Genomic DNA, 15,503 nt, shown 5'->3' with positions numbered 1-15,503 from the left:
GCCAAAATGTTAAACTATCCCTTTAAATGAACTGTCCTTTTACAAAACATGTTCCTTTTTTCTCAACAATATCCTGCCTCTTCTGTCTTGGATTGATAGAAACATCATTTAATTTCTGTTTTATAATTTAGGATGACTTACATTTTGAAAACCAGACCTGTTATTGACTTCATTTATGTTGTTTGCTGTATGTGTTTCAGTATAAAGCTCATACTTGATTAGAACAATGCCGCATGGTCTCCGTAGTTACCGCAGCAGCTGCTCTCCCGCCACCTAACCAAACCTCCAGGTGAATCGGATCGGCCTAACGAGCTGCGAGCCGCGGGGGCTTTTTTTTTTTCCTGCAGGGAGACTTACTCCATCAACAAACACATTTCTCCTAATAAGTGTTTCACTCAGTGGATTTCTATCATTCATAACAACACCTGCAGCTCCGCGCTCACTCTGAGCTGCTGTATCGGGATCAGCTCAGAGTTCCCTCCAAAGAGGCGTCTGTTTGCTTGTGTGTGTGTGCGTGTGGGCGTGCGTGTATGTGTGAGAGTGTGTGTGCATGTATACGTGTGTGTGTGTGTGTGTGCATTTATGTGCGCATGTGTATGTATGCTAATCTCCCATACATTCTAATGCAAATGTATTATAATGGAAGTCTATGGGAGCTTTTTCTTTAATCTGCCATAGCAGAAAAACTACAAAGCTTTAAAAACTGATTTTGCTGCTCATCATAGATCATCTCAGGCTGCAATAACTCAGCCTAAAATACTTCACCTCACATTGCATATATTGAAGATACTGGCACCTAAAGTGTTGAAATTTGCACTCAAAAGGTTCGGATTGGCATCTAAAGGGTTAAAAAAAATTAAATAATTGAAATCGTGGTAGTTTTGAGCAGAACTGAAGTGGAAAAAAATATTTATGAAAAAAAAATGGGAAAAAAATATTAATGTATGCCATTTTTAGGTTGTTAAAAAGGTGGACAGTGAATATATCAGGACAGTTGTGCACAAGCGGTGACAGGACAAGGAGCCAGTGTGAGATATTTAAAACAGCAAATCCCATGAGACCCATGAGGGTTTGTGTGTTTCAGATATTATTAGATAAGACGACAACAAACATTTTACAATATGAAATGAATAAAAAAAACATTTCCTGGAAAAAAAAAGGGATGTTTTGATACCAATTACTTGTTACCGTAGCAACAGCTGCTCCCCCCCTGGGGTCCAAATGAACATATGCAGTAGAATCAACAAAAGCATGATGTTTAAACACACAATACAACCAAATAGTCTAGTAGCCAGGGGGGGTTCCCATGCACCCGAAAGATATATTTTTCTAACTTAGCTTTTTGTAATCCTTAAGGTGTCTAGTAAATGAATTTTGATGATCCCCGCGCCAATTATTGTCCCATGCATGTTTTTTTTGAACATCTTTTGTGGCCATCCTGGATTTCCGACTGTGAAAAATGAAAAATGTTAATCTATATAGCTCCTGAACTATACATCCTACAGAGACAACTGATCCCATTTTCTTTTTGTCTTGGCATGAGGAATTGGTAGAGATGAAGATTGGCACGTTTAAATCATGTGTGGTACATAAAAAATCCCCAAAACACAAAAAAAAGTTAAAACAACGGCGGAATTCTATCACAGGAACTCCTTCCCAATGCGCCCTATTGACATTTTTTTCCTAACTTTTATATTTTTACCATCTTCAAGATAAAAGAGTTATGAAAAAACACACAGATTATCATATTTATTTATTGGTTTATTTATAGACGTTTTTAAAGAAATTCTTGAATGAAGTTCGGCAGATGCTCCTCAGAGACGTGGAAACAGTTCTTCCACATTTACTTAGTCAGTTACGATCTTCATTTAGGCACAAAATTCAGATCAATAAAGGATAAAAACGTTCCATTAGTTATCAGAATTATCTGGCAGCTGATTAATCCCCTCATCACCTCTCTGACTTGTGCAGCGAAGGCAGCAGCAGCGGCAGCGTCAAAAAACCTGAAGTGCATTACAATGACCTGACGAGGAAGACGACAGACGACGACGATGATAATGATGAGATGACTGACTGACACCCCCGGAGATCAAAGCGTTGACTTTGTGCTTCATTGATTGGCTAAGACGGCTGAGGGCTTGCTCAGAAACTTGAGAGGAGGATTATTCCTGTGCCGCTGCTGCCAGCTTCTCCTGCTTGAGCCTGGCTGGCTTACACTTCGCTTTCGCTTTGAATCTCAAACCAGAAAACTTTCATTGTGTGGAGCTTTGAACTGGATGTTTTAAAACGTTGTCTTAAGGGCGTTTTCACCTTTTTCCTTCTTGCAATCGTCTCCTCAGGCTCATGGTCATCAAATCAAATCAACCCCCTCCCTTCCCTTCCCTTCGCCGCTCGGTGCCGGTGGAGGATTTACTGTCGTGGAAGTGCTGCTGATGCTGCAGCGACACAGATTTATTCCTCCGTCCTGCCCTCTGTCACTCCGCTAAGCCGCTCCCACTGACCCATATAGGGGTGTTTCTATCACAAAGCCCCCGCGAAGCATCAGCATGTGATTATCAGCTGACGGCACTGGAAGGCTTTATTATGCTGCGATAACTCTGCATGCTTTAATTTAGTCCGTTTCCATGTGACACGTGTCCCTGTGTGTCTCTCTCTCTCTGTGTTTGTGTGTGTGTCAGAGATGAGCATATGCATTTATGCACCTTTTGTGTCATGCTTGTTGTTGTGTTTGTGCATGTGTGAGAGAAGCATGGTGTAAGGAGTGTGTGTGTGTGTGTGTGTGTGTGGGAGGCAGAGTCAGTGAACTAAATAAAATGCCTCCTCTTCCATAGTTGAGTGATTTTTCATCCTGCAGTGCTGCTAAGTGGCCTAATACGTCGCCTAAGTCCTTATTCCCAGTTATCCCGCAGATCCAGCATAATCCCAGATTACATGAGGGAGATAAGCAATAGATGGATATACAAGATTAGGCTATTACTGATCAGCAGCACCCGTAGCTTCGGTAGTGAAACCTGGTGAGCGGTCAAAAGACAAACGTAAGCTGAGAGATGAGCTTTTTTTTTTTTCCTGGAATTGGTTGAGGGTTTTTGTTTTTTGTTTTTTGTTTTTAAATGCAGCGTCATCATTGGAATCCAGTATGGAGTAGAAAAAGTTAAAGGTCCAGGGTGTAAAATGGAGGTAAAACTGTGATATCCAGCGTTCAGATTCTAGTTTGCAGCGCTCGCTCGCACTCACCCCTCCCCTCGGCAAAGTGATGGTGGCCTCCAAAGACAAAAACTGAACCACTTTACAATATGTCTGCTGTTTCCTCCTCCTTCTTCTTTCCTTCTGCCTTCTTCGAAACTCGCGAAACTCGCGAAACGTGCTCTCTGACTGGCTGGATTTACCGTTCGGGCTGCCGTACAAACATGGCGGCGCAAGATGGCGACACTCTCTAAAGCAAGATGTATATATAAAAGAATTATAAGGCTATGAAAACCAAACAAACTTTATTTTATAGCGATTATACACTTAAACAAATGTATTCAAGGGTAGTATATTCAGATTTTGCCAATAAACCGTGTCAATTTTTTACACACTGGACCTTTAAGTAGCTTGGATGTTACAAAGCAAACGTATAAATACTGTAAGGTTCAAATAGTGAAAAGTAAAAAAGAAATGTCAGTGTTTAATTTAATTCAGCTTCCGAGTTTGATCAAAACCCAAATGAATCTCTGACATTCTAACACTTTATCATAAGTACACACTATTAAGCATTAGTTAAAGGGATAGTTCAACATTTTGGCAAATTGGCCCATTGCCATAACCCCTATAGTCATAGCAGTAGGTTTGTTACCTTTAATTGTCGGTGCAAGCTATTTTTAGAATGGCGGAGCAGAGCCGCGAGCTGCTCAGAGCTACATTATGGAGGCTAATGGAATTTCTTGGTTTCCCTCATCAACTCATCAAATAGACAATCCAACAACTCCAAAACACTCTGGTGGACAAGTTTTGGAGTTTTTGGATTTTGTATTTGATGAGTTTGATGAGGGAAACCAAGAAATTCCTTTAGCCTCCATATAGCGTAGCTCTGAGCAGCTCGCCGCTCCGCTCCGCCGTTCTAAAAATAGCTTGCACTGACAATTAAAGGTAACAAACCTACTGCTATGACTATAGCGATTATGACAATGGGCCAATTTGCCAAAATGTTGAACTATCCCTTTAAGCATTAATAAATACTGAATTGTTCATTTATAACGCATGAATTCTCATTAGTAAGTAGTTTATAAAGACAATTAGTGCTTATCAATGATGAGTAAAACGTTTTTAGCTGTGTTAATGAACTACATATTAATGAGTATTCATGTGTTTTAATGATGAATTCAGTATTTAAAGCTTAACTAATACTTAATAGTGTGTAATTATTATAAAGTGTTACCCAGTGTTGGTTTGTGTCCTCCATAGAGACACTCGGGTCCAGATTCAATGAGATCGAGAGGCAACAAGTTACTGTTGTCGTTGGCGATAAGAGAGCAGAGTTTAAACCTCGTTTGCAACAAAATGGAAACGAAGGAAAGAGTAAAAAAAAAAAAAAACTGCATCGTCTCCAGCTTTAAGTACAAATTGTGTGCTTCAGCTGTTAGACTGATCCACCGAGGCTGCGCCCCCACTCCCCACACACACACACACACACACACACACACACCCCACCCCTGCTGCCCTAAAGCCTCTTTATAATTGGAGCGCTTTGTGAACTGATGTGCTCTGAGATTGGAGGATGGAAAAACCCTCTGCTCGGCTTGTTTGACTTGCTGATGACGGCGCCTGCAGCCGCCTGCTGAATGACCAGAGTCTTCATGCATTTTAGAAGCGCAACAACACAACAGTTGGGATGAGTCGGCATTGTGGGAAAAAAAAAAAACCCTGGGTGTTTGGCAGCATCTCCATCCTGCTCGGCCTCGGCCCCGTAATGAGATGCACATGTGATTTACCACCATGACGAGCAGCGAAGGAGCTCGGCTGTGTAGATTTAACCTTTATTTAACCAGGCGAAATCAATTAAGAACATGTTCTTATTTACAATGATGGCCTGACAAACTGCATGAAATAAGATTAGCTGCACTTTTCCTTTGCCGTACCTGTGTTTGACCTGTAGAGGGTGCCCTGGGGGTCGTGGGATGATGCTGCTGAGATGCTGCTCCTATGCTGCTCTCCGTCCTTAATGGTTAATAATTGCACCACCAGTCCGTTGGTTATTGAGTCACAGTGAGGCGAGTGTGCGTGTGTGTGTGTGTGTGCCAGCACATATCTCCAGTAGCAGAGCTCTGAACAAATAGGTTGTTTTTCAACTGGTTAATCCAATTATCCATTTATCCATTTTCTGCTGATTATTCAGGTGCAGGTTTTCTTTAACAATTTAATTAAGCACATAATCTGGGACTATTATGAACGCTTGTTATGTGCAGAGCAAATAAATGACATAAATGTTGACTTGGAGTTCATACATTTGGATAAACAAGAGAATAATTGAAGGTCATGGTGGTTTTTATTCATATATTCATGCTTATAAGCCTGAAACTGCAGTATATTCCAGTTTTTCACAATACATCCACACTAATATTTCCTTTTCACTCATATTTTTGAATGTTTTGGTTCCTCTCTGGCACCTGCAGGGCTCCACAGCTCATACGCCGGTCACGCGGGGCAGATCGACCCGGAGCTGAGGGCGGCGCTCTCCCCGGACTGCCACATGACGCCCGTTTTCGACGAGCGATCCTTCCACAGCCCGCTCTACCACAGCCCCACCCACGACCCCCAGGGCACCCTCTACAGGTCAAACACAGGTACGGCAAAGGGAAAGTGCAGCTAATCTTATTTCATGCTGTTTTTTTTTCAACAATAATGAATGAATTTATTTATTTCGGTATATATCAAGCTTATATAACCGAAAGGGCGTAGGTTGAAGCCAAAGCTTATATACCCCTACCCCTTTTACCTTAAAGGGACAACGAGGAGTTTCTATTTGGTTATAAAAAAGTCTTACGTCCAAAACTCCTCGTTGTCCCTTTAAAAAATTAAAATATTATACGCATTAATACAAAAGGATCAGATCACATACATTTGAAATTAGTCAGTACACTTAGATTTCTGATCACAACAAAATAAAGAATAGTACACAGCGCATAACCCAAAAAATCATTAATTAAGCTTAATTTTCCATACTGTAACGAGAAATGATGTTGTTCTTATAAAGTCTTAATGATGTTGTTCTTATAAAGTCTTTTAAAGCTGACTGGAGTACAGCATAGTTTAATATTTTCAGGACAATTATTCCAGATGTTTTAACCCCTCTAACAGAAAGACAGTGATTTTTTACAGTAGTTCGAGTCTTTCAACAATAAGACATTATTGGTTCTTGGTGGAGGTCGTGGGCAGAAATAGCAGAGCAAATAATTATAATAACACTGCAAAAACTCAAAATCTTACCAAGAATATTTGTCTTATTTCTAGTCAAAATGGCATTTCTAGTCAAAACAAATCTCATTCTACTTAAAATAAGACTCCTCATGTTAAAAAGTAGCTTGTTTTTAGGATATTTTCACTTGAAATAAGTAGAAAAATCTGATAGTGGATCAAGTTTTTCTTCCCTATTACAAGCACAACAAACTTGCTTTCATTGGCAGATTTTTCTACTTATTTCAAGTGAAAATTTGTTTGAAACAAATGAAAATGATCTAAAAACAAGTTCATTTTCAGGTGATGAGTCTTATTCTAAGTGAAAAGAGATTAGTTTTGACTAGAAATGAGACATTTTGACAAGAAATAAGACAAATATTCTCTGAAAGATTTAGAGTTTTTCCTCACATGCCTCATTTTCATCACAGAGAATTACTCAAACAGCCCAATTCTCCACGGCAGCGACCCTCTAGTCTACCCCACTCCTACCCGAAGACCCCCGGTCCCCAGGTCGAGGAGCCCGGGCTCGGTTTCACATTTTACTTTGGAGATTATTTCCCTTAAAAAAAAATCAGCGGAGGAAATCAGGGTTCACAGGGACAGGAAGTGTTGTTATTATCACTCCCCGAGGTCAGAGCTTAATTAGGCTGAAACCTTTCATGTACTCCGCCGCTTCTTAATTGAAGCCTTTTGCAGAATCATTTCGGGCTGAAAGCTCTGCGGAGTTTTGATAGCGGAGGATCTAAGGAGCCATTTTAGTTTCGTTTAGTCCAGATTTAAGCAGGTTTGGCCCGCCAGAGAGCTGAGAGCTGCTGCATGTTTAATCACTCATGTAACATAATATTAGTTTCTCTTTTAACAGACCTTGGATGGGATGCGTCTCTGATTAAATATTTCGCAAAAACTCATGCCATGATTTATTTTTATTCTGGAGGTATGGGGACTCTCCCTCGGACCACAAGCCATTGCGGCACGCTGCCATACCAAAGAAGCAGCTACGGGCTGAGCACGGCGGCGCTCTACGTCGACTCCTACAGGGTCTCCGGAGAGCCCGTCTTCTCCCACCGCCACTCGGGGCTGGTGGACCGGGTGGTCACACGCACCCCGTCCATCGAGAGCATACACAAGGACCCCAGGTACTCACACACACACACACACACACACACACACATATATATACATTCACACTTAAAGGTCCAGTGTGTAAAATGGGGGTAAAACCGTGACATCTAGCGTTCAGATTCTAGTTGGCAGCACTCACTCACTCGCACTTACCCCTCCCATCAGCAAAGTGACAGTGGCCTCTGAGGCAGGGCCGTTGCTAGGAATTCTGGGCCCCCTTAAAGAATACTAAAGTGGGCCCCTCCCCCTAACTTTTCCTCTTTTTTTTCTTAGACTACGTATGTATTATCGTTTTTTATTTAGCCTTCTTTGTTTTGATGCTAATGCAGCATTACACTGCAAAAACTCAAGTATCTTAGCAAGAATATTTGTCTTATTTCTAGTCAAAATGTAATTTCTAGTCAAAACAAATCTCATTCTACTTAAAGGGATAGTTCAACATTTTGGCAAATTGGCCCATTGCCATAATCGCTATAGTCATAGCAGTAGGTTCATTACCTTTTATTGTCGGTGTAAGCTATTTTCAGTACGGCGGAGCGCAGCAGCTGGCTGCTCAGAGCTACGCTATGGAGGCTAACGGAATTTCTTGGTTTCCCTCATTAAACTCATCAAATTCAACATCCCAAAACTCCACAGCGCTTTTGTAGACAAGTTGTGACCTGCACAACCACCACGCTATGAGATAATGACGGAACGATACGAAATGGAGCCGTTTTCGAGGTAAATACAGGGTAAATACGGAGACTGCTTGCTGAAAAACTGTCCCTGAACGCAACGCGCATCAGCGGTTTTGTATGAATTTACCTCGAAAACGGCTCCGTTTCGTATCGTTCCGTCATTATCTCATAGCGTGGTGGTTGTGCAGGTCACAACTTGTCTACAAAAGCGCTGTGGAGTTTTGGGATGTTGAATTTGATGAATTTAATGAGGGAAACCAAGAAATTCCGTTAGCCTCCATAGCGTAGCTCTGAGCAGCCAGCTGCTGCGCTCCGCCGTACTGAAAATAGCTTACACCGACAATAAAAGGTAATGAACCTACTGCTATGACTATAGCGATTATGGCAATGGGCCAATTTGCCAAAATGTTGAACTATCCCTTTAAAATAAGACACATCATATTAAAAGTAGCTTGTTTTAGAGACACTTTTTACTTCTTTCAAGCAGATTTTCACTTGGAATAAGTAGATAAACCTGATAGTGGAGCAAGTTTTTCTTCCTTATTACAAGCACAACAAACTTGCTTTCACTGGCAGATTTTTCTACTTATTTCAAGTGAAAATTTGTTTGAAACAAATTAAAATGATCTAAAAACAAGTAAATTTTTAGGTAATGAGTCTTATTTTAAGTGGAAAGAGATTAGTTTTGACTAGAAATGAGACATTTGGACAAGAAATAAGACAAATATTCTTGGAAAGATGTTGAGTTTTTACAGTGTACTATGAGTATTAGTCAGGGTCTTACGCAGAATAAATCAGTCATACAAAGATTAGACTACTGGGGTTTTTTATGGGCCCCACTGGGCGCTGGGCCCCTAGAATTATCATCACCTTTCTCCCCTATACAACGGCCCTGCTCTGAGGGCAAAAAAACTTGTTTACCACGACTGGGATACTGGGATTACTCTGGTTGGCTGGACTTTCCATTCAGGCTGCCGTACAAACATGGCGGCGCAAGATGGCGACACTCTCTAAAGCGAGACCCTTGCTATGCTGTATGTATATATATAAAAGAAGAATGATAAGGCTACGAAAACCAAACTAATTTTATTTTATAGCCATTATACACTTATTCAAATATATTAATGGGTAGTATATCCAGATGTTGCCAATGAACCTTGTTAATTATTACACACTGCACCTTTAAATGTTTTAGATCATCACAAATTTTAATATTGGACAAACATAAGCTAAGTACATATAAAATGCAGTTTTTGATTTCATTTATTAAGGGAAAAAAGATGTCCAAACCTACCTGGCCCAGTGTGAAGATTAGAAGGCCTGGATGGGGATAGTGAAATTGAACGATTAATGATTTAACAAGGAGGGGCAATTACTTTTTCACCTAGGGCCAGGTAGGTTTGGATAGCTTTTTTCCCTAACTGCATTTTTTACTTGGGTTTTCTTAAAGTCAAAGTATCTTTATTGTCCCAAAACAGGGAAAATGGGTTTTCAGCCAGGAAGATGCACACAGAGACATTCAAACACAATACACAGATAACATCATGGGCAGATTAAAAGAACATATTGTAAGGATAAAATATGATTTTTAAAAAAAGGGATATAGATAGATAGATAGATAGATAGATAGATAGATAGATAGATAGATAGATAGATAGATAGATAGATAGATAGATAGATAGATAGATAGATAGATAGATAGATAGATAGATAGATAGATAGATAGATAGATAGATAGAAAGGGTAGCAGAAATGTGTCTTTGACAGGGCTCATCACTTTACATACACTCAATAAAAACACAGTAAGGCAATAAAAACATTTAACTGACAAATATGCAAAGAAAAAAGTAAGAAATCAGGGAGGGGCAAATACTTTATTACGTGCTCTCTCTTTGCCCCCCCCTCCCCCCCTCAGGGAGTTTGCTTGGCGTGACCCCGAGCTGCCAGAGGTCATCCACATGCTGCAGCATCACTTCCCCTCGGTGCAGGCCAACGCCGCCGCCTACCTGCAGCACCTGTGTTACGGAGACAACAGGGTCAAGGTGGAGGTAAGGTGACTGGCTGCCGTCTGGATAAAAATAACACGATGGGCGTCACCGTGGTGACTCCATCACTCAGCTGGAGGAAGCTGCTGCCAAGTGCTGCAGTGGGATATCAGGATACAGCCGCGGGAAAATGAAAAATTAAGAGAGAGACCACCTTAAAAAGCATCTCTACGTGTAGGGCACTCATTCCATTCCATTTTTTTAAATTACAGACACAAACACAACTCTTTTTTTTTTCAAGCATGTGTTTATTAGTTTTGTTTGCAATTTACAGTAAATCAAACAGGACATTCTTACAAGCAAGAAACAAAGCAAACTTTTTCTCCCTATTTTCCCTCCCTTCCCTTCTTCCCCTCACTAAATAATTAAAACATTAAAACTACAAAAACAAGATGAAAATAAAGCAAAAAGGATGGAATAATAATAATAAATAAGTAAATAAATAAATAAAAGTAGACAAATACTGATAACAGTTATATGATGAATTTCAAAGGTGTTTCTCAGGACATTATATCACACAATCTACTCCCTCAGAGCCTCCTCCTGTTGAAGCAAATTACCAACATTAACATCATGTCTTAAAAGACGTATTAAAGGACTCCAGATGTTATCAAAAACATGATGTTTCCGTTTAATAATGTACGTTATCTTTTCCAATGCCATGTTTGATGCCATCTCTTTAATCCATCTTCCAATTCTGGGTGCATCAACGTTTTTCCAATTAAGGGAAATTATACGTTTAGCTTGTAATATACACATATCTACTAATCTAGATTCTTTACTTTGTAAATATGGGATAGTTGTATATATGCCCAGAAGGAAAAGCTTAGGATCCAGTGGTAACTTCTTAGTTAATATTTTATCGATCATGTTAACACAACTCATTTTACTGAACCACCTGAAACCTGAACCACATCGTTTATAGGAAGATTTAAAAAACCACATTGACGTTATCCCACCCAAAACTGATTCATAAACTCTTCCTTAGCTAAAATATTCATGTTGTGTTGTTCAGGAATGAATATAAACATGTTTTATTTGCATTATTCAAGGTCTAAAGCAGTGGTTCTCAACGTGGGGTCCAGGGACCCCTAGGGGTCCTTGAGAGATCTGAAGGGGGTCCCCAATTTATTTCTTGAAAATTTACCACTTTTTCTAGATTTTTTAAAACTTTTTTGTTTTAGAAATTTTACCACTGTTTTCTAGAAAATTTTATTTTGAACATTTTTTACGAGAAATTTTACCACTTTTTTTTAAAGAAAATTTTTAGGTTTTTTTTTATTTTTTACTGTTTTTTGGAGAATTTTTACCACTTCTTCCTAGAAATGTTTAAATGTTTTTGGAGAAATTGGACCACTTTTTTCCAGAAATTTCTCTATAATATTTCCAAAAATCCACACCATTGGCCCTAATTTAAAAGTATAAAAAAGTAATGTTCTTCAGTCTCAGAACAAATATTTGTGTATTACGGGTGTTAATAATAACGGGTCTAAATTTGGTCCAATGGGGGTCCGTGGTCTAATCTGTGTCAATTTAGGGGTCCTTGATGTACAAAAGGTTGAGAACCACTGGTCTAAAGGACTTAATATTTTTTGTTATTTTGACAAGTTGTCATTTTCTGCCAATAAATGCTATAAATGACTATATTTGATTTCATTTTTGGGAGAAATGTTGTCAGTAGTTGATAGAATAAAACTAAAATGTCCATTTTACTCAAACACATACCCAAAAATAATAAAACCAGGGAAACTCATCATTTTGAAGTGGTCTCTTCATTTTTTCCACGGCTGTATATTTAATATATAGATGTATTCATTCAGTTTTTCCTCTGTGAGACAACAGCATGTCCTCAAAGCGGAGAAGACAGGGAGATGTTTTTTTAATGTGCTGTGTCAAATCCTATTGTATCTGCAGGCTCTGTCTGAGAGTGTGTTCTCAGCTTTCAGGGTTTGAAATTCGTCCCTTTCTTTTCTCTTTTTTGTTGAGATCTTTGCTGCCAATCTCGGAGCCAAAGCGCCATCTGCTCCAACAAAACTTTAAGTAACGCTGGTGCCAAATGTGCCGGCGCTCTCGACGCGCTCGAGCGCCGCATGCTCACTCTTTTGCTCTGCTTCCCGTGCAATAAATAACTCAACGACACAATGGTGCAGGCTTCACACGAGAGCCATTTCAGCGCCGTTTGGTGTGTTTGGTGATGAGCTTTTAATTAGCCTTTGAAGAGGCCTGGACACGCGCCTGCTCGTTTACCCAGAAACCAGTGTTTTCACTGACGGTTTGAAGACAGAATCTGTTGCTCCCCTGAGACCTCAACTCAGAGTTACAGAGTTTTTTCTTTTAAAATAAATTTAATTTGGACTTTTTTTTTGTCAAGAAACATCATAAAACTCACTAAAACCTTCATCTTTTACATGTGTTTGACATTCAAATTCATAGTCACAAAATATTGTTATTGAAAATTGCTGCTTCTTTAGAGCCAAGATCTCAAAAAACACAGATTATTTTTTGTACAATACAGTAGCTGTGGTGCTATTGTCAACAAAATGAGGAAAAAACTAAAATAATAGAAAAAGAAACAGATCAACAAAGGGCAGAAATAAGTAGAATAATTAATAAAAACAGGAGTAAATGAACAAAAGATTAAAAAAAAAAAAGCAAAATGTTAGAGATTTGTTGTCTTTCCAAACACATCCTCTCAATGTGAAAATAACTGAACACTGCACTGAAGGTGACCTCCTGTGAATTTAAAGCATTAGAGTCAAAATACGATTTGTCACGGTGACACTTATCCCTTTGAATTTGAAAGACATAAATCCAAAACTCACTCTGTCTGCACGGAAAACACATTTTTTTCATTCCTCTTTCATGATTAAATTTCTTTTCTGTGATCTGAAACCGGAGGAGGGAAAGCGTGTCAGTCTGTCTGCGGCGTTTGGTTGTCGGCCAATAGCGGCTGACCAGGAAGGACGAGCCCCCGCTCAAAGCTCCTCAGACAGAAACGCCTCAGTAATTGAGAGGAAAGAGTCATTAGACACAACTTTGATTTGCAGATTCTTTCACACGGACTTCAGTAACGTTGATGAAGTCAGACTTTCTGCAGTAAAGAGGAACTCACCACTAGGGTTGCAAAATTCCGGGAATTTTCAAAGTTGGAAACTTTCCATGGGAATTAACGGGAATATATGGGAATAAACGGGAATAAATCTGAAATTTACAAAATTGATTGGTGAGGGTGAGTAAAATTTTACTCAACATTCATTTTTTTGTGGTTCAGTAAAATAATTGATTGTACATACAAGAATTAAAACTTCATAAAGTTCTACTCACAAATAAATCTGTTGAAATGTCATGTTTTTTTTAATTTTTTAATTTTTAAAAAAATGTTAATTAATTATGACAAAACAAAATATTTACATTTACCGGTATGTTTGGATATGATACAGTTTGTCTAAATTAATTACCCCCAATTTCCAGTTAATTCCCATAAATTCCCAATAATTCCCATACATTTCCATAATTCCCATAAATTCCTATAATTCCCATGGAAAGTTTACAATTTGGAATATTTCCAAAATTCCCCACCTTAACTTACCATGGAAAGTTTCTGGAAATTTTCCGGAAATTTACCGGAAATTTTCCACCCCTTTGCAACCCTACTCACCACTCTGTGTTTCACCTCTGTCCCTGCAGGTGTGTCACCTGGGAGGGATCCAGCACCTGGTGGATCTGCTGGATCACAAGGCGTCGGAGGTTCAGAAGAGCGCCTGCGGGGCCCTGAGGAACCTGGTGTACAGCAAGGCCACCGACAACAACAAGGTGGCGCTGAGGAACTGCGGCGGCGTCCCCGCGCTGCTGCGTCTCCTCAGGAAGACGACCGACAACGAAGTCCGAGAGCTGGTCACCGGTACGTCCAGGCATCATCACCCTGTTTCCTATCACCATCACATCTTTGCAGTGCACACAAAAATACAATTTAAAGGGATAGTTAAGTAAATAGTTTAAAGGGATTTTTGCAAATTCGCCTATTGCCATAATCCCTATAGTCATAGCAGTAGGTTCATTACCTTTAATCATCGTCTTTTCTCTTTTCTCTGGTTTTCTCTTTGACTCTCTGGCTTAAAGGGATAGTTCAACATTTTGGCATATTCGCCTATTGCCATAATCCTATTAGTCATAGGACTAGGCTCATTACCTTTAATTATCGGTGCATGTTGTTTTGAGATCAGCGGGGCAGAGAACAGCAGCTTTAACAACTCCAAAACCTCTCATGTATAATTATGTAACATTACGACACATGAAGCAAATATTCAGAACTACTTGAGCTTTTGAAATCACTCCGCCCAGCAGCCGTGTCTGGAATGTAGTTCCAGCTGCGTTTGCCTCGAAAACAACTCTGTCTCGTAGACAACTTGTCCACAAGAGTATTTTGGAGTTGTCGCAAGCTTCTCAGTGAACACAATGGAGGTGAATGGTAAATACACAATCCAACATCTCCAAAACGCTCTGGAATGTAGTTCCGGCTTTGCATTTGCCTCGAAAACACCTCTGTCTCATAATGTTACATGATTATTTCATAGCGTGGTGAATGTGCAGGTCACAACTTGTCCACCAGAGTGTTTTGGAGTTGTTGGATTGTGTATTTGATGAGTTTTGAGGGACAGGGGACCTGTACCATTCACCTCCATTGTGTTCACTGAGCAGCTCGTGTCTCTGCCCCGCTGATCTCAAAACAACATGCACCGATAATTAAAGGTAATGAACCTACTGCTATGACTATAGGGATTATGGCAATAGGCGAATATGCCAAATTGTTGAACTATCCCTTTAAGCCAGAGAGTCAAAGAGAAAACCAGAGAAAAGAGAAATAAAATAATTATAAAGAACTCAGAGAGAGAGATCTGCTGCCAGAGCTGCACAACAGTGTGAATTAGTTTAATAATAGACAAGTGGAGACAGTTTGTATTTGTACATTATGTACTATGTACAGATACATATACATATGTCAAGTACGTGGAGGATGATTCTCCTTGTTTTTATTTCTAAACGCACTTAAAAGCAGCGTCCATGTTGTCCAAAACAGTCACCAAAAGCAAAAAAACGTGACACATCAAAAGCCCGCTGTGTTGTGTGTGTGGGTGTTTGCCTGCTAGCGAGGTTGGTTGGTGTCCTGGCGTCCTGGCCGGCCGGCCGGGCGAGCGGGCGGGCGGCGGCTCTCTGGCTGAGTGTT

At 39.8% G+C, this 15,503-nt stretch overlaps 1 protein-coding gene across 4 annotated transcripts in view; it reads left to right on the top strand.

The window, feature by feature from the left end:
• The window catches only part of LOC146990937 (plakophilin-4-like), a 56,757-nt gene that overhangs the window by 27,878 nt on the left and 13,376 nt on the right, over positions 1-15,503 (top strand). For all 4 annotated transcript variants that reach the window (XM_085801661.1, XM_085801653.1, XM_085801646.1 and 1 more), the window contains exons 8-11: positions 5,652-5,822; positions 7,370-7,571; positions 10,150-10,282; positions 13,967-14,180. In XM_085801661.1, coding sequence (XP_085657787.1) covers positions 5,652-5,822; positions 7,370-7,571; positions 10,150-10,282; positions 13,967-14,180 — 720 coding nt within the window. The remainder of the gene's footprint in view (positions 1-5,651; positions 5,823-7,369; positions 7,572-10,149; positions 10,283-13,966; positions 14,181-15,503) is intronic.

Source organism: Trachurus japonicus, chromosome 2, assembly GCF_045865225.1.
Source record: "Trachurus japonicus isolate A0001 chromosome 2, Traja_1.0".
In the NCBI taxonomy this organism is placed as follows: domain Eukaryota; kingdom Metazoa; phylum Chordata; class Actinopteri; order Carangiformes; family Carangidae; genus Trachurus; species Trachurus japonicus.
The sequence above is the reverse complement of the archived record's forward strand: the minus strand, read 5'-3'. Positions and strand labels throughout refer to the sequence as shown.